The 26,651-nt window shown below is 43.5% G+C and overlaps 1 protein-coding gene across 2 annotated transcripts in view; it reads right to left on the bottom strand.

The window, feature by feature from the left end:
* Positions 1-5,814: 5,814 nt before the first annotated feature.
* The window catches only part of LOC145342687 (ADP-ribosylation factor-like protein 13B), a 46,200-nt gene continuing 25,363 nt past the window's right edge, over positions 5,815-26,651 (bottom strand). The window contains exons 7-10 of one of the 2 annotated variants that reach the window (XM_080188244.1): positions 19,245-19,365; positions 15,140-15,389; positions 10,717-10,830; positions 5,815-7,133 (exon numbers count right to left, since the gene is read on the bottom strand). In XM_080188244.1, the coding sequence (XP_080044370.1) occupies positions 7,069-7,133; positions 10,717-10,830; positions 15,140-15,389; positions 19,245-19,365 (550 nt within the window). In that variant the 3' untranslated portion in view covers positions 5,815-7,068. The remainder of the gene's footprint in view (positions 7,134-10,716; positions 10,831-15,139; positions 15,390-19,244; positions 19,366-26,651) is intronic. The other variant, XM_080188245.1, reaches the window with a different exon arrangement.

Raw genomic sequence — 26,651 nt, 5'->3', positions numbered from 1 at the left:
GGTAGTTCAGGACTCAATACAACTGGGATTAGAGGGATACAAATGAATGGTCTAGTTGGGAGCATGAGCGGTGCAGGCTTGGAGGGCCAAAGGGCTTGTTCCTGTGCTATATTGTTCTTTGTTCTTTGGTAATATTCCTTCCCCATGAAGAATCAATTGCTGTGAAGGAGCAGTTTCAATAGTTGAGCGTAAATGCTTGCGGTGGCACCTGAATATTGGCTTGAGTTTCTTCAGCTCCCACTTTTAGTTGCCAATTGTGGGTCTTTCTCTCATTCTAGTAAACTTGCTCTCCAGCCTAAAGAAAGGGCATTCACATTTACTTGCTGCTTTCTGTCTTAAGTTCTGAAAAACCTGAGCTCTCATAATAGTGTGTAATGTAGATGCTTCTGTACAATGGTCCAAGTTATTCAGGCATTTTTGAGCCTAGTGATGTTCCGACAGGATCTTCAATTTGGACAACGAAGGGTGAAAATAAAACAAGGAGGTGCAAAAATAAGGAAGTGAGAAAAGCGAAAAATAGACTGAGAAACAAAAGTGGACTATCAAATGCAAACAGTTCAAAGGGGAAAATGTTCCATTACATGCAGTTTTTTCCCCCTTTTGTAGCAATTTTTCTGTATTTCTGTCTCTTAACTGTTAACCAAATGTAATGTTCTTTGAATGTTTCAGTTGCATCTACCAGGAAGTACACAGAAACAGTCATTAACTGCAGGGAATTAGCAGCAAAGCATGGTCACCCTTCAACGATTAAATAGAACATTTGTTACATTTATTAACTCAGTGATAGTTCTTTCACAACAGAAGACCTTGGATTAATCTTCACTTCAGATTTCTGAGCGCACTCTGGCAGGATACTTCAGAACAATACTGGGTGAGTGCTACACTCTCACTGCGAAGGAATAGGAGTAGAAAGATATGGCCATAATGCAGGAATATGAGATTAAAAATGGTTATTCCCCTGTAAACCTACAAAATATTATTTATTTTTAACAAAAAGTCTGAGGCAGATTACAAAGACAAGATGTCCCTCCACAAAAATGTGATACGAATTTGGACAACTGAAAAAAAACAGCACCATGGCCGGAACTTTACAGCCCTTCTTGCGGGCAAAATTTTCCAGTCCCACCAAAGTCAATGGAATTTTGAATAGGAGCATTTTCCAGAGCAGCCCCGAGGAGGCTGTAAAATTCCACCCCATGTATTTTTTTCACTTACGTCAGCATGTAACAAGTACAATGCTTGTTAGTGATAACCAAAACCACAATCACAGAGAACTTTTGCTTCCATGTCGTGTTACTTCACATGAAACCATCTTTTGACTCAGTGAAAATGTTGACCAACATCACCGTTAGCTTGGTCTTGCCATCCAAAGACAAGTCAGGCAATGAATTCATGGAATTGGACAATTACATCAGTTATAACAGGTTGTATTTTTTTTAACCAGATATGAACATTAATACTCATAGCCACCTTACAAACAAAGAGCAAGCTCTTTATGTAAGAAATTTTGCAGCTTCAAAAATTTACGATTAATTATCTAAAAACAATTCAGATTTGTTTCATGAACAGAGACAATCTCACTCTAGGATTAAGACAATCTTAATTTAATTTAATTTTTCATAGAATCATCGAATCCTTATAGTGCAGAAGGAGGCCATTTGGACCAATGAGACTGTACCAACAATTCCCCGTAACTCCATGTATTTACCTGCTAATCTCCTTGATACTAAGGATCAATTCAGCATGGACAATCAGCTTAATCTGTGCATCTTTGGACTATGGGAAAAAACCCACACAGACACAGGGACAAAGTGTTAACTCCACACAGATATTCATCCGAAGCAGGAACTGAACCCAGGTTCCTGGCACTGTGGAAGCAGCAGCACTAACCACTGTGCCACCGTGCATCACAGCATAGCCTTTTTAAAAAGTATTTCCTCCTTAACAACTAAAGCTTAAACTTTGATTCTCTATTAGAAATAAGACCTAGTTATTTTCTTCTTTCCTTAATCTGCTGAGTGTTGCTATTTGTTTTCGCCTCATAAGCATTGAATTGCACGTTCGGTTTTTAAATAAATTTTTATGTATTTTTAAATTCATACCGTCTCACATAATTTTCTATATCAATAACTTGACGAACCCAACTCCGCACTCTCTTCTGGTGGGGGAGTACATGACAGAGGAGTTTTTGCTCAGACCCTTTTAATATCCAAAGAAATTCTAATCTGGCTGTAACTTACTAAAATATAAAAGGTTCTCCAGAAAAAGGTAATAATCTTAACTGATTCTTTTCCTTTGCAAAGGGATTTATCAGATTTTGCAGACCCAGTAAAGTATGTTTGTACTCTGGGTTTCTCTATCTAAGGTTGAAAGGAGTTACTATGAGATACTCAAAGAATAGCCCCAAAAGAAGCTTGGATTTTGCCACACCATATCACAAGTAAGGCTTACATTAACAATGAAATTACTGTGAAATTCCCTCAGTTGCCACATTTCAGTGCCTGTTTGGATCAATGCACCTAACCAGCATATCTTTCACACTGTGGGAAGAAACTGGAGTGCCTGGAAGAAACCCATGCAGACACGGGGAGAATGTGCAAACTCCAAACAGACAGTGACCCAAGCAGGGAATTGAACTCGAGTCCCTGGCGCTGTGAGGCAGCAGTGCTAACCACTGTATCACCGTGCTGCCCACATCATCTAACCTCTCAGCTGGATGTATATGACCCCACAGGACTGCTTGAAGAAGAGTAGGAGGGATCCCCGAGTGTCCAGGACACCTTTTACTTCCCAAGTAATATTGCAAAATTAAATTACCTGGCCCTTTATTTCTTTGCAGTTTGTGGAACTTTGCTTTGTGAAAATTTATAGTCATGTATCCATACAGTTGTGATTATAATTTTAAAAAATCATTGGCCTAAAGCATTTAAGGATTCTTTAAAATTCACTAATGGGATGGGAGTGTTGCTGGCAAGGCCAGCATTGTCTATCCCTAATTGGCCTTAAGAAGGTGGTGGTGAAATGCCCCCTTGAACCCTCTGCAGTCTGTATGGTGTAGGTACATTCACAATGTGGTTAGGTAGGGTTTTTCAGGATTTTGAGTCAGCAGCAATGGAGGAACGGCAATATATTCCTAGGTCAGGGTAGTGAGAGACTTGGAGGAGAACTTGCAGGTGGTGGTGTGCCGATGCATTTGCTGTCCTTGCCTGCCTAGATGTTAGAGGTTGCAGGTTTGTAAAATGTTTTAAGAAGCCTTCGTGATTTTCTCCATCTTACCATTGTACCATCTTATCGATGGTACACACTGCAACCATGGTGTGTCTCTGATGAAAGGGGATGAATGTTTAAGATGGTGGATAGAGTGCAGTTCAAGTTTTCCACTCATTGATGAACTGTGCTTACTGTTTGCTGCACTGCCAATTGAGCACGGCGAGCAACCATGGCCGGGATTCTCCAGGCTCACTGCATTGTTTGAGCAGAGCAGTGGGCTGGGAGGCATCAGCAGGGATCTTTTGCTGGATGCCGGTTGCGAGTCTTCCAGGCATTCAGCTCTGTGCCAGAAATCAGCATGGAGTTGATTATCATATGGCAATCTCATGGAAATTGATAGTCTCCAGTAGTCCCCAGACCCGCTAGCATCTCCACCCACTGCCGCGAGTGGTTCCTACCAGTGGGGTTAACAACTGCTTCCCACTAATGGGGAACAGGCATCCTCGTCCTGCTGGTGTGGGCAGAGGCAACTGAGGGTCCCCCAGGAGGTTGGGGGCAAGGAGGGGTGTGCCCCTTGGGCAGTGCTAGTCTAACAATGCCTATTTGGCACACTGGCACTGCCCAAGGCACACATTGGCACTGCCCACTGGGCACCTTGGCACTGAACACTGAGCAATACAAAGGGAGCAGGGCCAGAGAGGGCAGGGCATACTGGAGACCAGGTCTACTGGGGGCATGATCAGTGAGGGGGGGAACCAGCTGCTGCCCTGTATTGGGATCAGTGAGAGAGGGAATCTGGAGGGTGATCAAGACTGGTCATTGGTGGGGCGGGTGTTTAGGCCCAGTCATTGGGTGGGGATAGATCTGGCCTGGGGTGAGCGAAATCGGGGTTGGCCTGGGGAGGTAGGTCAGTGATTCACAGGTGGAGGGGAGGTCAGTAAGGCCAGCGATCAGGGGTGTTCCGGGTCGGGGAAGGCAGTCTGCCTCTCAGGAGGGGTCTGCCTCAGCGACTGAGCTGGCCAGCAAACGGCAGGCTGACAGATCGGTGCCACTGAGCATGTGCAGAGGCCCGGAACTGTCAGACTCTGGTGTGAATAGGCCCCTCTGGCCTCCTCGTAAGCTTTTAATGATATTCTCTGCGCTTCTGCAGTGTACAGACTGTGGGAGATTTGACCTGAACTCCTACTGAGAAAACAATAGTGATTTACACAGTTTTCCTGCCAATTCAGCACTTAGAATTTTTATGGGCGACTCGGGCCCATTATTTAGCATGAATTAAAATTTATCATGTGATTAAAAATTCACTAATAATTGAATGGGCAAGCTACAACTGTATCCGGTATTTTTTATGCCTATGTTTTGCAACTTCATATTTTCAGAGAGATATCAATATAATGAAGTTTATGCTTGTTGAATGTTGATTACTTTGTTCACACAGATCCCAAATCAATTGTAGAGTGCACCATGCTGAAAATGCTCTTTAATTATTGAAATTGTCATTCAAAAACCATTAAATAACCATGGCTATCTGTTCCTGGCTGATAATGATGCAAATTTGTTCTTTCTTGTTATGACCCTTTTTTTTACAATCTTTAAATTGAAATGTTTGTGTAGTTCCTGTTTGATACAATCTATTATCTGAGACTAAATTATTCATCTTTGAGCCAATAAGGAAATATCTGATGTATGTGCAATCCTTGTTAACGTGCAGTTCAAGATGACATATGCTTGCTTAGATCAAAGTTAGTTTTTTTAAAGTTGCTGCAGTCAACAACATGGTGCAGGGCAAGTCTAAATAATTAAGTGTTACAAAATCATCTTGAATCTTAGATGTTTCCAATAACTATATAATTGGGTGCAAGCTGAGAAGTTTTTAACTTTCCTCTTTATGAATAATCATAGAATAGAATCTCAGAATGATTACAGTACAGAAGGAGACCATTCAGTCCAATAAAGCTGTTAGCATGCTGCAGGAGCAACTCAGCTAGTCATGAATCCTCTACCCTCTACCCATGGCCTGTAATTTCCTTTTTCTGCAGGTGCTTAGCAATCCTCTCTTGAAAGCTATTATTGCCTCTGCCTCCATTATACTCAGAGGCATTGCTTTCTAGATCATAACAACTATTGCATGAAGGTTTTCCTTATGTTTCCTTTTGTTCTTTTGCCCCCACTTGCCTTAAATCTGTGTTCTCTGGTTTTCCAACCTTCTGCCAAAATCAACAATTTCTTTCTATCGATACTTTCTATACCACTCATTGCCTTGAGCACTTTTATCAAATCCCCCCCTCAACCTTATCCTCCCTAAGGAGAACAACCACAGCTTTTCCAATCTCTACTTGTCACTACAGTTTCTCATCCATGAAACCATTCACATCCATCTTTCCTGTACCCTCTCTAAAACCTGCACATTCTTCCTGAAAAGCAGTGCCAAGCATTGGATACTGATGGAGTGAGAGACATTGGCAGATATTTAGGTACCTCTCTTTATTACATTAAAGATTATGCAACAGTGTCACCAAGGTCTTTCTCTCGAGGCTATGCATTGCTAAATTTAAGCTAATACAAAGGCTCATGAAACACAGTGTACTGATTTTAAAACCTGACTTTATTTAACCAAACGATCAAATGGGAGAATGATGTAAGGTAGCCCAGCATTCAAGGTATAGAATGCAGGCAGCCCAATGTCACTCTAAGATACAAAGCCCTCGCAAGGACAATTATACAGTTACAAAATCATATTGTCCACCTTTCCAGCGGGCATTATCCAATAAGCATTAAAACAAATCAGTCAATAATCATCTTGTCATGAACTCCAGCCAATAACAGTACACATCTTGACCTCATGGGATTTCACTTGTTAGTAATTACGGACGTTATCTCCTTCTGTTGCCCAGCAACATAAGTCATTGGACAGCGAAATGTGAGAATGATTCCCACCGAATTGAACCCACGTGACACTTGTCCGACCCTAAGGAATCGCTTATGCCTGCCTTCCACTGCGTTATCAGCTCGGAGCTGTATAGCTTTATTCATCAAATTGGCATTGGTAGCCATCTTGTTCCCACCCACTGCTGATAATGTAACTGCTTTCAGTGGAACTATTGTCCTCTGGAATGCAGGCACTATCCCCTGCCTCATCCATCAAGCCCTGCGCTGAGTTTTGCCATTGGCTGAAGCTTTCACAAAGTGTCACTAAAAGCAAACTGCATCGACTTTATAAATTCAAATTACATGTTGTAAATGATAAATACTTGTTATTCATATAAAGCTGTCTTCTATAGCAACAGCCCTTGTCAGCACTCTCCATAGCCTAAGATCATTCACTCTTAAGTCAATATTGTGTTAGTGTTTTTATATCCATGGTTTTGTGTTTTATTAGCCTAATTAGCTCCCTTTATCAAACAGGTCAATATTTTTTCCTTTAAACACATTAAGCATGAAACAAAGATTACAAAATATAACAACAGAAGAATGTGGCAACATGGAATAGAAAAGACGTACTTCATAGATCATAAAGGAGTTGTGAAGTGTCCTTGAATTACAATATGGTGTAAATGGCAGCCAGGGTTTAAGGTCTCCTACTTCTGAGGAGTCATGGGAAAATAAATTTATCTTGGTTTCTGACTATTAAATTGCATGATTTGTCAATTTTTTTTTGAAATCTTATAGAAAAAATTGTTTTGTGCACTTATTGAAAGACACCTATCCTACTGAACCATCTCCAAGATTGATATAGTTTAAGAAAGCAAGGGTTTCAAATGAAGTATCAACTGTTCGCATGCTTCAATGTGGAGAGTATCCAGTGACTGAAAAACCCTGAGATACTCATTTGGATACCCATCCTTACAGTTTAATTGATTAAACTGTCTGGTTGTTAGCTCGTGGTCTTGTCTTTAATGCAAGGAGTGCTTTTCTGTAGAGATCTAAAAGGGATTTAAAAAAAGGAAAAGAGAATGATTAGGTGAATCTGAAGTGCCTATTGTGGAATCTTCTCAATTCATTAGCAGTTAACATTGAAATGTATGCAGGGTTTTGCTGTACAATTATTTATAATGGGTCTTCTGAGCAGCAGCAATGATTGTCTGACTATTGAAGATCCCCCCAGCTCGACACTGCTGAGTATTGATGCTGGAACTTTCCGAGTCGAACTTTCCCAGAAACGTGCAGCGTGGCAAATTCTGCTGCAATGGTGTAGAGTTGGGAAAGGACAGAACATGACCCCTTTCAATAACACTAGCTGCTGTTTGATAAATAGCCAGTCTTAATGTTAAAATAAAGTTAAAGTTCATTTCTTAGTGTCACAAGTAAGGCTTACATTAACACTGCAATGAAGTTACTGTGAAAATCCCCAAGTTGCCACATTCCGGCACCTGTTCGGGTACACTGAGGGAGAATTTAGCATGGTCAATGCACTTAACCAGCACATCTTTCGAACTGTGGGAGGAAATTGGAGCACCAGAGGAAACCCATGCAAACACAGGGAGAACATGCAAACTCTGCACAGAAAGTGACCTAAGTTGAGAATCAAACCCTGGTGCTGTGAGGCAGCAGTGTGAATGACTATACCATAATGCCGCACAATGTTGGTAAATAGGTGAGAGCATGGGTAAGGGGGAAGGTGGGTATGGTGGGTAAGTGGTGGTAGGTTGATCAGGGAGTGGTCAGGTGTCTCTGAGGTATAGTCAGGGGACATTTGGATAGTCAAAGGGTGTGGGGGGGATTAGTCTTGCTGAGACTGGTCAGAGGAATAATTGGGCAATTCAGTTGAGTGGAGCTGATGGGATAATCTTATGATCAGGGGTGGCATTAAGTGGCTAGGGGCACAGTCAGGTGAGTAGTCAAGCAGTCCGAGTGTAGTTGGGTGGTTGGAGCATGTTGGGTTTGTTTAGTGGGGTGGGTGGGTAGGTTCTGAGGGGTATTCAGATGGTTGGGGGTATATGTAAGTGCAGTTGGTGGGGTCGGGGGGTGAATCGCATGGTTGAGTTGAGTCAGATCAGAGGGGAGGGGATAGTCAGATTGGGCTGGATCAGGAATAATTGGGTGGCCAGGGTAATCAGTGGGTCAGCGGGTCTATTGGGCGTAAGGGAGTTGTCGAGGTTGAGGGATAGTCGTGATGGGTTGGGAGCATTGTCAGGTCATAGGGGTAGGGTGGGGTAGTCAGGAGATTGAGTGATTGAGTAATTGGGGAGATCAGGGGAATACTTGGGTCTGGTAGGGATGCAGGTTGGAGGATATAGTCAGGGTTGGGGGTCAGTCATGTAGTTACCCAGATGTTAAACTAGATATTTGTATGTATAATCTTTCCTGTGTAGCTATTCAGGTAAGTCCCATGGAACTATCCACAGTCTCCAACTCTAACCCAAAGTCAGAGATATTCACAGAGCATCTCGGGGAACAGGGCAAATGCTCATTGGAAATTTAACCTTTCCAGGCACTTCCCATTAGGTCCATGGGGCCCATTTTACCATTTTGATTCTAAGTGCTGGGCAAACTTGAAACTGGCAGTGTTTCAGGTCTGACTTTTAGACCTGTTCTCAGGCCCCCCATCCCCATATGCACTCTGCCTGAAAAAGTATCAGCCATTCCGGATCGTACGGGGGTTAACCGCAATATAGTTCCAAGTCAGGATGGTGAGTGGCTTGGAGTGGAACTTGCAGGTGGTGGGTTTACAATTTACATAGATGATTTGGAGTTGGGGGCCAAGTGTAGTGTGCCAAAGTTCACAGATGACACTAAGATGAGTGGTAGAGCAAAGTGCATACCGAAAATCTGCAAAGAGGTAGATACAATTTAAATTAGTGGGCGAGGGTCTTGCAGATGGAGCATAATGTTGGTAAATGTGAGGTCATTCATTTTGGTAGAAATAACAGCAAAATGGGTTATTATTTAAATGGTAACAAATTGCAGCATGTTGTCGCACAAAGGGACCTGGATGTCCTTGTGCGTGAGTCACAAAAAGTTGGTTTGCAGATGCAGCTAATTAAGAAGGCAAATAGAATTTTCTCCTTCATTGCGAAAGGGATGGAGTTTAAAAACAGCAAGGTTATATTGTAGCTGTATAAGGTGCTGGTGAGCCCATACCTGGAATACTGTGTACAGTTTTGGTCTCCTTACTTGTGAAAGAATACGCAGGCACTGGAGGGGGTGCAGAGGAGATTCACTAGGTTGATTCCGGAATTCAGGGAGTTGGTTTATGAGGAGAGACTAGTAGACTGGGACTATACTCATTGGAATTTAGAAGAATGAGGAGAGGATCTTATGAATACCTATAAAATTATGAAGGGAAAAGATTAGAAGCGGGGAGGTTGTTTCCACTGGTGGATGAAACTCAAACTAGGGGGCATTGTCTCAAAATAAGGGGGAGCAGATTTAGGACTGAGCTGAGGAGGAACTTCTTCACCCAAAAAGTTATGAATCTTTGGAATTCCTTGCCCAGTGAAGCAGTTGCGGCTACCCCGTTGAATGTTTTTAAGGAAAAGATGGATAGATTTTTGAACAGTAAAGGAATTAAGGGTTATGGTGAGCGAGCGTGTGAATGAAGCTGAGTCTATTAGAAGATCAGCCATGATCTTATTGAGTGGCAGAGCAGGCTCGAGGGGCCAGGTGCCCTACTCCTGCTCATGGTTCTTATGTTTTTATGTTCTAGATGGTAGTGGTTGTGGGCTTAGAAGGTGTTGTCTAAGGAAACTTGGTGAGTTCCTGGTACATCTTGTAGCATATCCATATCATCATTAAGACCACTTATTGTTATCACTGCAACATTATATGACTGCCCCTATCTCAGCTCACCTATTGCTGAATCGCTTGTCCTTTGCATTGTTATCTCCAGACTTCATTATCTCAATGTACTTCTGGCTGGTCTCTTACATTCTATCCCTTGCAGACTTAAGGTCATCCCATATTCTGCACAGCCCTTGTTTTATCTTGCACCAAATGCTATTCTGTTCTCGGTGACCTACACTGGCTCTTGATTAAACAATGACTTGATTTCTAGATTCTCATGCTTCTTTTCAAATCCCTCCACACCCTCGCCCTTCCCCATCTCCTCCATCACCACAATCCTCCAAAATATCTGTGCTGTAATTCAGGCCTCTTGAGCATCTCTAAATTTAATCGCTCCAACTCTGGTTTCTGAGTCTTCAGCTATGGCCCAAAATTTTGCAATTCACTCCCAACATCTCTCTGTCTCTCCAAATTGCTTTTCTCCTTTAAAATACTTCCTAAAATCATATCTGCTCCCATATCTCCTGCTATGACTTTGTCACTGGAATTTTCCCATCCTGCCCGCCATAGGAATCGTAGCGACAGGACCATGCAAAGGTCCTTTGACCTGGGATGGGATTATCTGGTTTTGGGGTGGACGGAAAATCCTGCCCTGTGTCTTTTTTTAAAACGATGCCCCTTTGCATTGGGTTTTTCTATTATGTGAAAGGCATTAGATAAACACAAGTTGTTGATGTTGTTCTGCTCATTTATCAACCATTTAAATCAACCAATCAGCCTTACCCAGAGGTGCTGTTAAATTCACATTTCTGGAAAAATTATCTTCGGTGTCAGCTGAATTGATTTTATTTTTGCTTTTCTTCTTCAATTTCTTCCTTTTGCTTCTTTTTTCAGAATCTAAGCCAGATTTTTTTAAAAAAGAGATAAAATCATAAAATTTGTCCATGACCTTAAACCCAAACTGCAACAAAGCAACCTGTTTACCTTGTATTTTCAAAAACTGTCAAGTGACATTATAATAATTACGCCTCATCATTCATTAACTCCAATTAAAGCTCAGTTTCTGGGACCGAACGTGGTTTACAATGGATTTCCTTCTCTGCTATTGTCTTGACCCCTGACACATAACTTGCAACAAATCTCCTTTATTATAAACGGATTACGAGTCCCCAGTGAAACTCAAAGAGTAAATTACGGGATTTGCTCCGATGGACTTTGAATTAGCTGATGCCACAAAAGTAGAAGCATTATGATTTATACTGTCTATATAAGTTCTCACTTATTGCACTGAGCCGCACCCACTCCATGCACTCGTCTTTAAACAGGAAACAAATATGGCAAGCAGGAACAATTATGAAGAAAAGTTAGCCATTTTAAAATAAATGTTTACAGTGAACCGAATTGAGGAAGGTATAAACATGGATTCAATAAATTTGGAAAGATGACAGTGAATAGGGACATCTTAAACTTCAATAAGAATGATCGCTACAATGTGCGTAGGATCATAGAATCCCTATAGTGCAGAAGGGGGCCATTCAGTCCATCAAGCCTGCACCAACAACAATCTCACCCAGGCCCTATCCCTGTAACCCCACATATTTACCCTGCTAATCCCCCTGACACTAAGGGTCAATTTAGCACAGCCAATCAACCTAATCTACACATCTTTGTAGTGTGGGAGCAAACTGGGGCACCTGGAGGAAGCCCACATAGACACGGGGAGAATGTGCAGGTTCCACACAGATAGTCACCCAAGGTCAGAATTGAACCTGGGTCCCTAGCGCTGTGAGGCAGCAATACTGGCACTGTGAATTAGCAGTGCTAACTGCTTTGCCACTGTGCCGCATCAGAAATATACTGCTTGCTTCCAGTTCCCCCAGTACATCCAATCCTTTGCTTTACTTGATTGGTAGTTTTAATGATTTTTTTTCAACCATATGCTATTTTTATGTAATGTTTTATGTCAAGAAGTTATGGTAAAATTAAATTAAAGAATCTAATAATTGGAAATGTGTTCTGGTGGGGAATGATTAAAATAGAGCAAACTATTTTTAAATGGGAATTGAATAGGAACGTAGGTTGGCTGAGGTCAAGGAATTGAGGTCTTTGATACGTGGATTAATCTAGTAAAACTGTAAATAGTTACTTACCACAGAGAAATTGATAACAGTAAGATGTAGAATTTCAGGAGTTAAAGCAAAAATAGTAAAAGTTCAAAAGAGAAGACGAGGGTGAATATCGCATTTATATTTTAAAGGATGAGCTCATGTAAGAAACGTCATTAAGAAGAACCTCTGGGGGGTGGCACTGTAGCGTAGTTGTTAGCACTGCTGCCTTGCTGTGCCAGGCTTGGGTCATTGCCTGTGTGGAGTTTGCACATTCTCCTGTGTCTGCATGGGTTTCCTCTGGGTGCTCTAGTTTCCTCCCACGGTCTGAAAAATGTGCTGGCTAGGTGCATTGGCCATGCTGAATTCTCCCTCAGTGTACCCAAACACTTACCATAGAGTGACAACGAGGGGAGCTTCATAGTAACTTAATTGCTGTAAGCCTACATGTAATGCTAATAAATAATTTTAAATTGAAAAAAATAATCTGAGACAGGTAGTTCACATAAGAAAAGATCAAAAGAAAAAGCAGTATATCAGTGGCAGAGTTCATCCTATACAGATCACAGCTACACACAGCACAAAGCTACGTTGTGTCCCAAGATGTATAGGTTAGATGGATTAGCCATGGTAAATGTGAATGGTTATGGGGATAGAGCAGGTGAGAAGGCCTGGGTAAGCCATCTGTCAGAGAGCTGATGCAGACTCAATGGGCTGAATGGCCTCCTGCTGCACTGGAGAAATTCCCTGATTTGCTCCAAATAGCAAGTACCTGGAGAAATTGTTTTTGAACAGCCGTTTTGTCTCAATTCTAATCCAGAAACAACCCCACGAGAGATATAGGTGCCAAGTGTGGTAACTACTGCTGGATTTTGTCTATAAATTGAAAACCTGTAAAATGTTGTCAGGGAAGTTTAGCTCTGAGGTTAGGAAAGTAGAGGGATTTGGAACTAAGCCAAATTTAAATGTAATGTGCATAGCCATTACATAGCTATGCATATGTTTTAGTTGCATTTAATGTTTTGTGTTTTACTGTTAATAAACGTTCATTTGTTTCGTTATTACAAGATCTTAACATTCTTCCCTGGTCTTCCACTTCTTTCTGCACATTATACGCAGTTGCAAAGAGTACTGTTAGAATCTGGTATTCCAATTTTCCCTTCTGGGATTTAGAATGCATAGCATTTAATATCAGCTGGGTTCTTAATACTTAAATGTGGAAAAATATAACAAGGTGCTTCACAAGGATGGAATCACTCAGAAAGCCACACTGAGTCAAAGAGATAGGAGAGCAGGTGATTAAAAACTTGGCCAAAGAGATTGTTTTTACGGAGTGATTGAAAGGATGAGGAAGGTAATGAGGGTCTAAGGGTTATGAGGGTTGGTCGAGGGGTATACATTGGCATGGAGACTATGAGGTGACATGGGTGTGAGTAGAAGACATGAAGTGGCATGTGTTGTCATGCATGGGACAATGGGGGTGTGTGTGGGTAATGAGAGGGCATGTGGGGGTGAGAGTCATTTTATATTTTAATGCTTTTAAAAAAATCTTTGACATAATTCAGGTGCATCAAGGCAGGCCTTCTGCCTCCTCATTCAGCACTCTGTATTCATCCTGGGGTTGCTCGGTTCAGCTCTCAGAGAACCCTGCTATCCTGGAACGCAAAATCCCAATTTCTGGGGCGCTTTTTCCTGGGTAGGTTTTGCGGAGCCAGGAAATGTCCCAACTCTGCCCTCCTGAACTGGAAGCTAAAGTTCATGCCAGGATGTCATTTCTGACTTTGATTAAGGCAAGTTCATTATATCCTAAACAAGGAAAATGAAAAGTTAAAAAAAATTCTATTTTGATAAGTTATATAATTAATTGACTGACTAACAAGGACACTCTCTGATAAACAGCAACAGTGCAAAGCAATTTCATTATGTACTGAAGGCCTACAATTGCTGTATGGATTGAGTACAATTGCACCAGGAAGTACTGCAATGAGTTAATGTTTTAAATATGCTAGCTCAGGATGCTAACGTAAATGCGTTATCTAGTCTGACATGCAGAGCAATGACTGTTGAGCACTGAATTCTTCCTCCTGTTGACCTTCATATGGCAATTAAAAAGAGAATTAAACGTACAAGGAAATGGAATTGTAGTAAAATGTTACAACATGCAGAAATCGAGGGTAACGCTTCCATAAATTCAGTGAGTCAGCAACGAGTAACAACAACGTAAGGGTTGAAATATTAAAGATTCCTGGCACTATTGAAAGAAGGGCGGTGAGTTCTACTGGTACCTTGGTAAAAGATTCTTCCCTTAACCAACACCTGCACAAACAAATTAACTGATCATTTATTTCAATGTCGTTTGTGGGATCTTGCTGTGTGCAAAATGGCTTCTCTATATTTACCTACATAATAGTCGTCCTCTGAGAGACACTGTACAGGTCTTTCCAGCTGACTTCCAACTGAAACTGTCCATTCTGGAATATTCCAAAGAAGTAAACTATTTCTGTGTCCCTCTCATTGCATGGAAATCCTAAGGACCAAGCTTCTCCCTGTTTGTGACTATGCATTGGATTTCATTTGACAGGGAGACTCGTACACTTCCTGTTTGATAAAAGATCTTTTTCATGAGATTTCAGATGTGCAGCAAGCAGAGTGTGCTGGGGCAGCACAGCGGCATTGTGGTTAGCACAATTTCTCCAGGTACTTGCTATTTGGAGCAAATCAGGGAATCTCTCCAGTGCAGCAGGAGGCCATTCAGCCCATTGAGTCTGCACCAACTTTCTGACAGATGGCTTACCCAGGCTTCTCACCTGCTCTATCCCCAGCTTCAGGGGCCTGGGTTTGATTCTCAGCTTGGGTCACTGTCTTTGTGGAGTCTGAACACTCTTTCCCGTATCTGTATGGGTTTCCTCTGAGTGCTCTGGTTTCCTCCCTCAGTTCGAAAGACATGCTGGTTAGGTGGATTGGCCATGCTAAATTCTCCCTCAGTCTACCCGAACAGGCACCAAAGTGTGGCAACTAGCGGGATTTTCACAGTGACTTCATTGCAGTGTTAATGTAAGCCTACTTGTGACACTAATAAATAAATTTTAAAACTGTTGTACCTGAGATAGTTCCTGAGTCTAAAGAGCCTGGTATTGGCGTGTTGTTTTCCACTGAGTGAGAATTATCTAGCTGTTCATCATCCCCCTCTCTTCTCTCTTGCTCTGGTGTCTGTACATTGCTCCTCATTTCTGAAGGGGAATTGCTTTCATCAGGCAGCCTCCTGGTTCCAGACAAAGTCAGACTGCTTCCATCAAATCTGAGTTTTTTCTTTCTCTTAGTCACAAAGGCATTCTTGATTTTTTCTTCATCCTGACACAATAAAATGGAGACGTACTTAGAATTACAAATCACTGTATGATGCACATTTCCTGCAGTCTCAACAGTGGTATATGTCCCTCTTGGAGTGGTGAATCACCATGTACACCATGCATTGAATTTAGCATTAAAGGGGTGGGTAAAATCAACACCATTGCTGAGGTAAAAATATACCCTCGCCTGAAAAATCTCCAAACATCTGTCTTTAATCTTCGGCAAATTTTCCACTTTCTCACCTTTTGAGGTCCCCCTCTATCACATAAGTTTTGCAGGCTTTTGTAAAGGTTGAGCAGTCTTCACATCCTTAATCTCACTGTCGCCCTAACTGCCTGAAGAGGCTGTGCAAGAATGAGAACTTGCTCTATTTATTTTCCTTCCTGCCCAGAGAAAGCACTTGCTCTGCTTTCGATAGAGTGATGGAGAAACACTAGAATAAAATCGCAGCCCCGGTGTATGAATATGTAACTGGAAAACTTCTTTAAGAAATCCTTCTTGGCAAATAACATTGAATCATACAGCATTGGAAAGAGACCATTTGGCCTGTAGAGCTTGTACTATCTATTTAATTGCAGATTCTTATTTTTTCCTCACAGGTCTGCAGGTTTTTTCCCTTCTCAAGTATATATCAAATTCTCTTTTGAAAATTATTATTAGACTTGCTACTACCATTCTTCCAGGCTGAGAGAAATTGGAAGCAGATTCAACAATAATTTTAAAAGAAGGAGAATTGAACAAATACTTGAGGAATAATAATTTTCAGAGCTCTGGGGAAAGAGCAGGGGTTTAGTGAGACTAATTGGATAGCTCTTTCAAAGAACCTGCACAAGTTCAATGGGCAGAATGGCCTCAGTCTCTACTGTATCACTCTTTCATTCTATGATAGGAGGTGTGGGGGCCGAGGGAGAAAAACAAAAAAGTTATAAATACAAAATAGTCACTCATAAATTGAGAAATGGATAGAAACATCTTTGCCCAGAAGGTGATTAGAATCTGGAACTCGCTACATCAATGAATAATTGCAATAAAAGCATAAATATATTTATGGGGAAGTCAGATAGGAGGGAATAGATGGGGGAATAGAAGGAGAAAGGATTAGAAAATTACAAGATTCTGCAAATACAGTTAGAGGAATAGAGTTAGGAGGAAGTTGGTGTGAAGCGTAAACGCTAATATAAATCTGCGGGGCTGCATAGCCTGTTTTCCTCTGTCTCACTAGTCTCCTGGGACAAACTTCTTCAAAGGCTCTCCCTGTCCTAACCCTGGAATCAGAGCTTTCTCTAGTTTCTCTCCTATTCACACTCCTGTCTTCTCCAAGTTCATCATGTCCATGAGATCCATTTTCTGTTCTAAACCCTACCTCCATGGAACCACTGTCCATCTTACTTCCCTTCCTGGCCTCGTGTTGCTGTTATTGCTAATGGTTCTATCACTTGTCACTGTTCCCCTCTCCTTCAAAACTGCCCTTATCACCCCCTCATCAAAAAAAATCCTGAATCTATCTGACCTTGCAAATGACGTCCTCATATTCAATACCCCTATCTTTTTCTACGTCCTTTAACATGCTGCTGTCCCAAAGTATGTGTCCATTTTTCCTGGGACTTCATTGCAAGCCGACTTGTGACACTAAAATATTTATAGGATCAAGAGAAATCAGAGTGTACTCTATGTTTAAATCCCTCAAATCAGAATTCTTCCTGCACACTGTACTGAAAGCAGTCCTTACCACAGTCAGTTATGGCATTCCACATGATGAAGACCAACTTGAACTATCCCTCCTGGCCCTTCTTTATCTGCCTGCAGCCTTCGACAACAGACTTCACCATCCTCCCCCCAGTGCTGCTTCACTGCCATGCAGGTAGGCAGGCCTGCACTCACTCAATTCCATTCTTATTACCCTGTTATAGCTAGAGAAATACCTGCAATATCTTCCCTTCCTATTCCTGCACTGTTACGTCCCCCCAAGGACCTATCCTTGCCCAGTTCCTATTTCTCATCTACATGCTGCCCCTCAGCAACATCATCCAAAAACATAGGATGCCCAATTAGGTAAGTATACAGATAACACTCAGCTCTACCACACCAACATCTCTCTTAACTCCACCATCTCAAAATTGTTATACTGCTTGGCTGACATCCAGAAATTTCTCCTAAGTAATTATTGGGAAAATAGAAACCATTGTCTTCAGTCCCTGTCGATAATCATGCTCCCTATAGACCAATTCAACTCTCTGTCTGACAACTGTTTGAGGCTGAACCAAATTGTTCACAATTTTGGTATTTATGTCCATATAAACCCATGCATGTACCAAGATCACTTATTTCCACCTCTGTAATTTCATGCAACTTCACTCCTGTCTCAGGTCATCGGCTGAGGAAAACATGTCTTTCTTAGGTTCAGGCTCCAGTGTTTCAATGCACATCTGACTGGTTCCCCCATCTTCTATCCTTCAGAAACTTAAGGCCATCCAATTTTCTGCTGCCTAAATGCTAATCAGCACCAAGTTCCATTCACCACCACGGCTATGCCTACTGACCATAACTCCTAGTCAAGTAACACTTCGATTTTAAAATGCTCATCTCCATTTTCAAATCATCTCCATGGCTTTGCTGTCATTCCTTGGTACCCTATGCTAGCCACACAACTGCCCAACATGTCTGCATGCCTCTAATTCTGGCTGCTCACATATCCCTGATTTTAATTAGCCCACCACTGTAGTTGCAGCTTTAGCTGTCGAGGCCTAAACTCCAGAATGCACTCTATAAATATCGCCACCTCTAGGCTTCTTTCTCCTTTTTTACAATGCTTCTGCAAACATACCCCATTGACCAAGCCTTTGGTCAACTGCCCTAAACATGTCCTGATGCTAAACTTTATTTCATAAAACTCCTATGGAGCAATTTTTGACATTTTAATATGTTAAAGTTGTTTCTACACTGTAGGTTCAATGTAAACCGGCTATTGATTGCGTTAAAGTAGAATACAAGGGCATTTTGCATAAAAATTCACCCAGATCTTCTGGTCTCCAGATTGTTGGAAACTGGATATACTCCCAAAGATGTGTTAGGGAAACCACCTCGGAAGTCCCCAATTCTGTGGGGATTTTCTGAGAAATTTGAACTTCTGATGGACAGTTTTCGAGTTCCCCAGGGTCCTCTGAAAATGTCTCTGAGTTAGAGTTGGAGAATTTGGACAGTAATGACTTACTTCCCTGAATAGTTACCTTGGAAATGTTAGACAGAAAAATCCTAGTGGGCAACTTGCAGTTAACTATACAACAGACCAATCCTCTCCCCCCATCCCCCTGTTCCCCAGTAATCCTTGATCCCCCCGACCCATTCACCCTCCGACTCACCCTGATTCATCCTGAAGAGTTCCACATCACTCGTCTCCTGTCTTGATTCGTGTCTCCTCCTGAACACCCTGACACGATCTGACCTGACCTCATCATCCTGCCCAACTACCGTGCTACCCAGCTATCGCACTATCCCCTTAGCCATTTACCTCACCCACCTTACAACACTCACTCGCTAACACTGAAACATTGTTTAAATGTCCCATATTGAACAGAATACAACAGTGCAGTAAAAGGAGAGTATAGCTTCTGCACAGATTCCCTTTGCTCATGTTTCTGGGTTTTCCAGCATTGACCAAGTCTTGCACGATCCTTTGTAGGAAAATTGGCCAGAAAAATTGGGAGAAAGATGAATTTTTTTTTTGTTTGATCAAGGTCAGATGTAGGGATTCCGACCCTGATTGGGTGATTTAGATCATTAAATAATATATAACCAAATGCTCTATGAAAAATCAAATGCCACAGTACTGCAGTTAATCTGCCTTTATGTTCATACCTGAGCACTGATGGTATTAGTTATACGCTTCAAAGGGATGATTTTTGAGTGAGGTGTGGCTTCAGGGATTTTCACATGGTGTTTCATTTGCTTCTCCAATCCAACTCTGGCCCGTCTTTTCCTGTGAAATAAAGGAGTCTGGACTTTATTGTCTATTCTGCAGAATGCTCCTCAAAGTCTCAAAGCAAAATGCAAGCTGACTGCTTTCCTGAATTAGACATCACATTAAGTTCTTACACAAAATTTCAATGCAAAATTAAATTAACCGCCTGAGGATGAAATCAAATGATGGGTAGTCACTTCTCTTGCGCTTCTCTTTCGTGCTAAAGAGCACATAAGGTAAGCCAATTGTTCTACTGTCTTTACCTCCAATTTACAAGATGTACTGCAGCAATTCACTGAAGATACTTAGACAGCATCTTTCAAACCCATGACCAATTCCATCTAGAAGGGCAAGGGCAGCAGATACATGGGAACACCACCACCTGCAAGATCCCCCCCCCCCCCCCAGCTACTCACCATCCTGACTTGGAAATATATCACCTTTCCTTCACAGACGCTGTGTCAAAATCTGCAATTTCCTCCCGAACGGCATTGTGGGTCAACCCACAGCACATAGACTGCAGTGATTCAAGAAGACAGCTCACCACCACCTTCTCAAGAGCAACCAGGGATGAACATTAAATGCTTGCCAGCCAGCGACGTCCATGTCCACGAATGAATAAAGAAAAAAGGTGGTGCTTGGGGTTATTTCATAATCTCATTAGCCTGACATGTAAGGACCACTACATACAAGGTGGGTATATTTTGCGGGTAGGCTGGAAGGTGCAGATGATGCTGGGTCACTACTCTACTCCTGTCTGACACAAGTGGCCCCCTGGCTGTCAACCTGCGATTGTGAAATTGGAGCTCTGAACTCTACTCGCCAGGACTACTTTTAAAAACATATCTAATACAACCCCTTTTGATAGTTCCTTTAAGCAAAAGAAACTTATTTCTTCATTTTCTTCCCAATGTTCTGCTCCTCTCAATGTAACAACTGCTATTCATGTGATCTCACAATCCCACGCTCTGGTACCTCAGGTGGCCTGTTTCATGTGTCAACTTGGAAAATGGTTGTCATTAGGTTATTGTTTCATAATGTTATTGGTAGTGCTGAGCTGCTTTCTTGAACCACTGCAGTCTCTGAGGTGTAGGCACACCCACGGTGCTGTTAGGAAGGATATTCCAAGATTTTGACCCAGTGTTAGGGAAGGAACAACAATAGATTTCCAAGTCAGGATGGTGAGTAACTTGGAAGGAAACCTCCCGGCAGTGCTATCCCCAGGCATCTGCTGCTACTGTCCTTCCAGGTGGCAGTGGTTTCTGGAAGGTGCTGTCTAAGGAAACCCGCTGTTTTCCTGCAGTGCATCGTGTAGATGGTACAAACGGCTATCGCTGTTCATCAGTGGTGGTGGGATTGAATGATTATGGAAGGGATAGCAATAAAGTGAGCTGCTTTGTTCTGGATGGTGTTGAATTTCTTGAGTGTAATTGGAGCGATACCCATCCAGGCATCCTACTCCTGATTTATGCCTTGTAGATGTTGGCCAGGCTTTGAGAGGGGGGGGCGGCTCAAGAAGTGAGTTATATGCCCCAAGATTCCTAACCTTTGACTTGCTCTGGTAGTCACAATATTTATATGGCTAGAACAGTTCAGCTTTCTGGTCAGTGGTAACTATCAGGGTGCTGATAGTGGTGATCCAGTGATGGTGGTGCCCTTAAATGTCAAGAGGTGATGGTTAGATCTTCTCTTTTGGAGGTGGCCATTGCCTGGCACTTGTGCAGTGTGAATATTACAGTTATCCTGACCTGCTTGAAAGTGACCCTAGTCCACTGCTTCACAGTGATCCCGGTCCGCTTCACAGTGATCCCGGTCCGCTTCACAGTGATGCCGGTCCGTTTCACAGTGATCCCGGTCCGCTTCACAGTGATCCCGTTCCGCTTCACAGTGATCCCGGTCCGCTTCACAGTGATGCCGGTCCGTTTCACAGTGATCCCGGTCCGCTTCACAGTGATCCCAGTCTATTTCACAGTGATCCCGGTCCGCTTCACAGTGATCCCGGTCTGCTTCACAGTGATCCCGGTCCGCTTCACAGTGATCCCGGCCCGCTTCACAGTGATCCCGGCCCGCTTCACAGTGATCCCGGCCCGCTTCACAGTGATCCCGGTCCGCTTCACAGTGATCCCGGTCCGCTTCACAGTGATCCCGGTCCGTTTCACAGTGATCCCGGTCCGTTTCACAGTGATCCCGGTCCGCTTCACAGTGATCCCGTTCCGCTTCACAGTGATCCCGGTCCGCTTCACAGTGATGCCGGTCCGTTTCACAGTGATCCCGGTCCGCTTCACAGTGATCCCAGTCTATTTCACAGTGATCCCGGTCCGCTTCACAGTGATCCCGGTCCGCTTCACAGTGATCCCGGTCCGCTTCACAGTGATCCCGGCCCGCTTCACAGTGATCCCGGCCCGCTTCACAGTGATCCCGGCCCGCTTCACAGTGATCCCGGTCCGCTTCACAGTGATCCCGGTCCGCTTCACAGTGATCCCGGTCCGTTTCACAGTGATCCCGGTCCGTTTCACAGTGATCCCGGTCCGCTTCACAGTGATCCCGGTCCGTTTCACAGTGATCCCGGTCCGCTTCACAGTGATCCCGGTCCGTTTCACAGTGATCCCGGTCCGTTTCACAGTGATCCCGGTCCGCTTCACAGTGATCCCGGTCCGTTTCACAGTGATCCCGGTCCGCTTCACAGTGATCCCGGTCCGTTTCACAGTGATCCCGGTCCGCTTCACAGTGATCCCGGTCCGCTTCACAGTGATCCCGGTCCGCTTCACAGTGATCCCGGTCCGCTTCACAGTGATCCCGGTCCGTTTCACAGTGATCCCGGTCCGCTTCACAGTGATCCCGGTCCGTTTCACAGTGATCCCGGTCCGTTTCACAGTGATCCCGGTCCACTTCACAGTGATCCCGGTCCACCTCACAGTGATCCCGGTCCACTTCACAGTGATCCCGGTCCGTTTCACAGTGATCCCGGTCCGCTTCACAGTGATCCCGGTCCGTTTCACAGTGATCCCGGTCCGCTTCACAGTGATCCCGGTCTACTTCACAGTGATCCCGATCTGCTTCACAGTGATCCTGGTCTACTTCACAGTGATCCCGGTCCGCTACACAGTGATCCCGGTCTACTTCACAGTGATCCCGGTCTACTTCACTGTGATCCCAATCTGCTTCACAGTGATCCTGGTCTACTTCACAGTGATCCCGGTCTACTTCACTGTGATCCCGATCTGCTTCACAGTGATCCTGGTCTACTTCACAGTGATCCCGGTCTACTTCACTGTGATCCCAATCTGCTTCACAGTGATCCTGGTCTACTTCACAGTGATCCCGGTCTACTTCACTGTGATCCCGATCTGCTTCACAGTGATCCTGGTCTACTTCACAGTGATCCCGGCCTACTTCATTGTGATCCCGGTCTGCTTCACACTGATCCTGATCCACCTCACAGTGATCCTGGTCTGTTTCACAATGACCCTATCTGCCTCACAGAGATCCCGGTCTACTTCATTATGATCATGGTCTGTCTCATTGTGATCCCTGTCTGCTCTACCGCGATCCCGGGGTGCTTTCCTGTGATCCTGGTCTGTTTCACAGTGATCCTGGTCTGCTTCACTAGGATTCTGAGCTCAGTCCTGGTAACTCTATCCTCGTTGCTTAGAGAACATCACATTTCATCTGCTCTTAATGCAGCAAGGTGTCAATGAAGAACAAATAAGAAGAAAAGTGCAGCCCTTTAGTTCTCCACCCCCGTACTGATCACGATGCTTGAACTAAACTACAAAACAAAACCTCTACCCTTACTCAGTCCATATCCCTCTATTCCCTTCTATTCATGTACTCATCCAGATGCCTCTTAAATGTTGCTAATGTGCTTGCTTCCACCACCTCCTCTGGCAGTGTGTTCCTGGCATTCATCACTCGCTGCGTGAAAAGTTTCCCCGTCACATCCCTCTTCAGTTTTTTCCCTCTCACCATGAACCTGTGCCCCCTCCCCCCACCTTGTAATAGACACTTTCACCCTGGGAAAAAGCCTCTGACTATCCACCATGTCTACGCCTCTCATAATTTTTCGGACTTCTATCAGATCTCCCCTCAGCCTTTGTCTTTCCAATGAAAATAATCCTAGTTTACTCAGCCTCTCCTCATCGCCAATGCCCTCAAGACCAGACCTGATGAACATTCTTTGCACTCTCTCAAAAGCTTCCACATCCTTCCACCTTTAAAATAAAGGTGCACAGTATTACAGCTAATGTATTAGCATGGATAAGAACTGATTAAATAACAGAAAGCAGAGAGTGGGGGTAAATGGGTGTTTTTCTGGTTGGCGATCAGTGATTAGTGGTGTTGTCTCAGGGATCAGCGCTGGGACCGCAATTGTTTACGATTTACATAGATGATTTGGAGTTGGGCACCAAGTGTAGTGTGTCGAAATTCGCAGATGACACTAAGATGGGTAGAATAGCAAAGTGTGCAGAGGACGCTGATAGTCTGCAAAGGAATATAGATAGTCTAAGTGAGTGGGCGAGGGTCTGGCAGATGGAGTACAATGTTGATAAATGTGAGGTCATCCGTTTTGGTAGGAATAACAGCAAAATGGCCTATTATTTAAATGGTAAAAAATTGTAGAATGCTGCTGTGCAGAGGGACCTGGGTGTCCTTATGCAGGAATCTCAAGGAGTTAGTTTGCAGGTGCAGCAGGTAATTAGGAAGGCAAATGGAATTTTGTCCTTTATTGCTGGAGGGATGGAGTTTAAAAACAGTGAGATTATAAGATGCAGCTGTATAAGGTGCTGGTGAGGTCACACCTGGAGTACTGTGTACAGTTTTGGTCTCCTTACTTCAGGAAGGATATACTGGCACTGGAGGGGGTGCAGAGGAGATTCACGAGGTTGATTCTGGAGTTCAGAGGATTGGCTTATGAGGACAGACTGAGTAGACTGGGGCCGTATTCATTGGAATTCAGAAGAATGAAGGGAGATCTTATAGAAACATATAGGATTATGAAGGGGATAGATAAGATAGAAGCAGGGAAGTTGTTTCCACTGGTGGGTGAAACTAGAGCTAGGAGGCATAGCCTCAAAATAAGGGGAAGCAGATTTAGGACTGAGTTGAGGAGGAACTTCTTCACACAAAGGGCTGTGAATCTGTTGAATTCCCTGCCCAGTGAAGCAGCTGAGGCCACCTCATTGAATGTTTTTAAGGCAAGGATAGATAAATTTTTGAACAGTAAAGGAATTAAGGGTTATGGTGAGCGGGCGGGTAAGTGGAGCTGAGTCCACAGAAGGATCAGCCATGATCTTATTGAATGGCAGAGTAGGCTTGAGAGGTCAGGTGGCCTACTCCTGCTCATAGTTCTTATGTTCTGACAGCATAAAGACCAGAACTCCAAATGCAGCTTCACCAAGCATAACCAGAAGATGTCTCCCAGTTTCATTTTTAAAATTTTACCACTTAGCTGAAAGCATATCTTGTTTGCCATCCTACAGTAAATAATTTACATTATAGTGTTTTGTAGACTACAAGCTGCTCTGAATTTTCAAGATTATTTGAAATCAGCATTCAACCCAGGGAACTAGATTCCAGTTTCACGTGAGCTCTAGCTGTGCAGTGATAAATCTGTTTAAAGGGTTTTGTTTATTAGATCTTAGTTTTAATTGGAACACATCAGAGATATTCATTAAGAGTTATACATTATAGTGATTGTTTTGTTTCTTGTATGTAATTGATAAAATTTCTTGCTAATTTTAAGAACATAAGAACATAAGAAATAGGAGCAGGAGTAGGCCATCTAGCCCTTCGAGCCTGCCCCGCCATTCAATAAGATCATGGCTGATCTGTCGTGGCTCAGTTCCACTTTCCCGCCCTCTCCCCATAACCCTTAATCCCCTCTCTTATCAAGAACCCATCAACCCGCTTCTTAAAAATATTTAGCGAGGCAGCCTCCACCACTTCAACGGGCAGAGAATTCCAGAGATTCACCACCCTTTGAGTGAAGAAGTTCCTCCTCAACTCCGTTCTAAACCGCCTCCCCTTTATCTTGAGGCTGTGCCCCCTAGTCCTACTGTCTTTTTTGAGCGAGAAGAGTCTCTCCACCTCTATCCTATCCATCCCATTCATCATCTTATACGTCTCAATGAGATCTCCCCTCATTCTTCTAAACTCTAACGAGTACAAGCCTAGTTTATTCAGCCTCTCCTCATAGCTCAATCCCCTCAACTCCGGTATCAGCCGAGTAAACCTCCTCTGCACTCCCTCCAGGGCCAAAATATCCTTGCGCAGGTGCGGCGCCCAAAACTGCACACAGTACTCCAGCTGCGGCCTCACCAATGCCCTATACAGCTGCAGCAAGACCTCCCTACTTTTATATTCAATCCCCCTCGCTATGAAGGCCAGCATCCCATTCGCCTTCCTGACCACCTGCAAGCTGGGTTTTTGCGACTCATGCACAAGGACCCCGAGGTCCCTCTGCACCGTCGCCTGCTGCAGTTTTTCGCCACGTAAGTAATAGTCCTTCCTACCATTCTTCCTACCAAAGTGGACCACCTCACACTTGCCAACATTAAATTCCATTTGCCATTTCCTGGCCCATTCGTCCAGCCTATCTAGATCCTTCTGCAGACTCTCCACACCCTCCGCACAATTTGCCTTTCCCCCAATCTTGGTGTCATCAGCAAATTTCGACACCCTGCACTCGGTTCCCTCCTCCAGATCATCTATATAAATGGTAAATAGCTGAGGCCCCAGCACCGACCCCTGGGGCACCCCACTAGTCACCAACCGCCAATCCGAATAGCACCCATTGACCCCCACTCTCTGCCTCCTATTTGACAACCAATCCTCTATCCACGCTAACACCCTACCCCCAACTCCATGTCCCCTGACCTTCTGCAATAACCTCTTGTGAGGTACCTTGTCAAACGCCTTCTGAAAATCCAGAAAGACCACATCCACCGGCTCTCCTCTATCCACTGCCCTAGACACTTCCTCATAGAACTCCAGTAAATTTGTCAGACACGACTTCCCTTTAATGAAACCGTGTTGCGTCTGCCCTATCAAGCAATTCCCTTCAAGATGCCTCGCAATTTCCTCCTTAATGACGGATTCTAACATTTTACCTACCACAGACGTTAAACTAACCAGCCTATAATTCCCCGCCTTTTGCCTGGCACCCTTCTTAAACAACGGCGTAACATTAGCCGTTTTCCAATCTTCCGGCACTTCCCCGGAATCCAGCGACGTCTGGAAAATAACCACCAAGGCATCCACTATAACCTCCGCCATTTCTTTCAGAACCCTCGGATGCATTCCAT

Source organism: Carcharhinus amblyrhynchos, chromosome 4 (assembly GCF_965287045.1).
Source record: "Carcharhinus amblyrhynchos chromosome 4, sCarAmb.v2.hapA, whole genome shotgun sequence".
Taxonomy (NCBI): Eukaryota; Metazoa; Chordata; class Chondrichthyes; order Carcharhiniformes; family Carcharhinidae; genus Carcharhinus; species Carcharhinus amblyrhynchos.
Note: the sequence above shows the minus strand (reverse complement) of the source record. Positions and strands in the feature narration are given on the sequence as shown.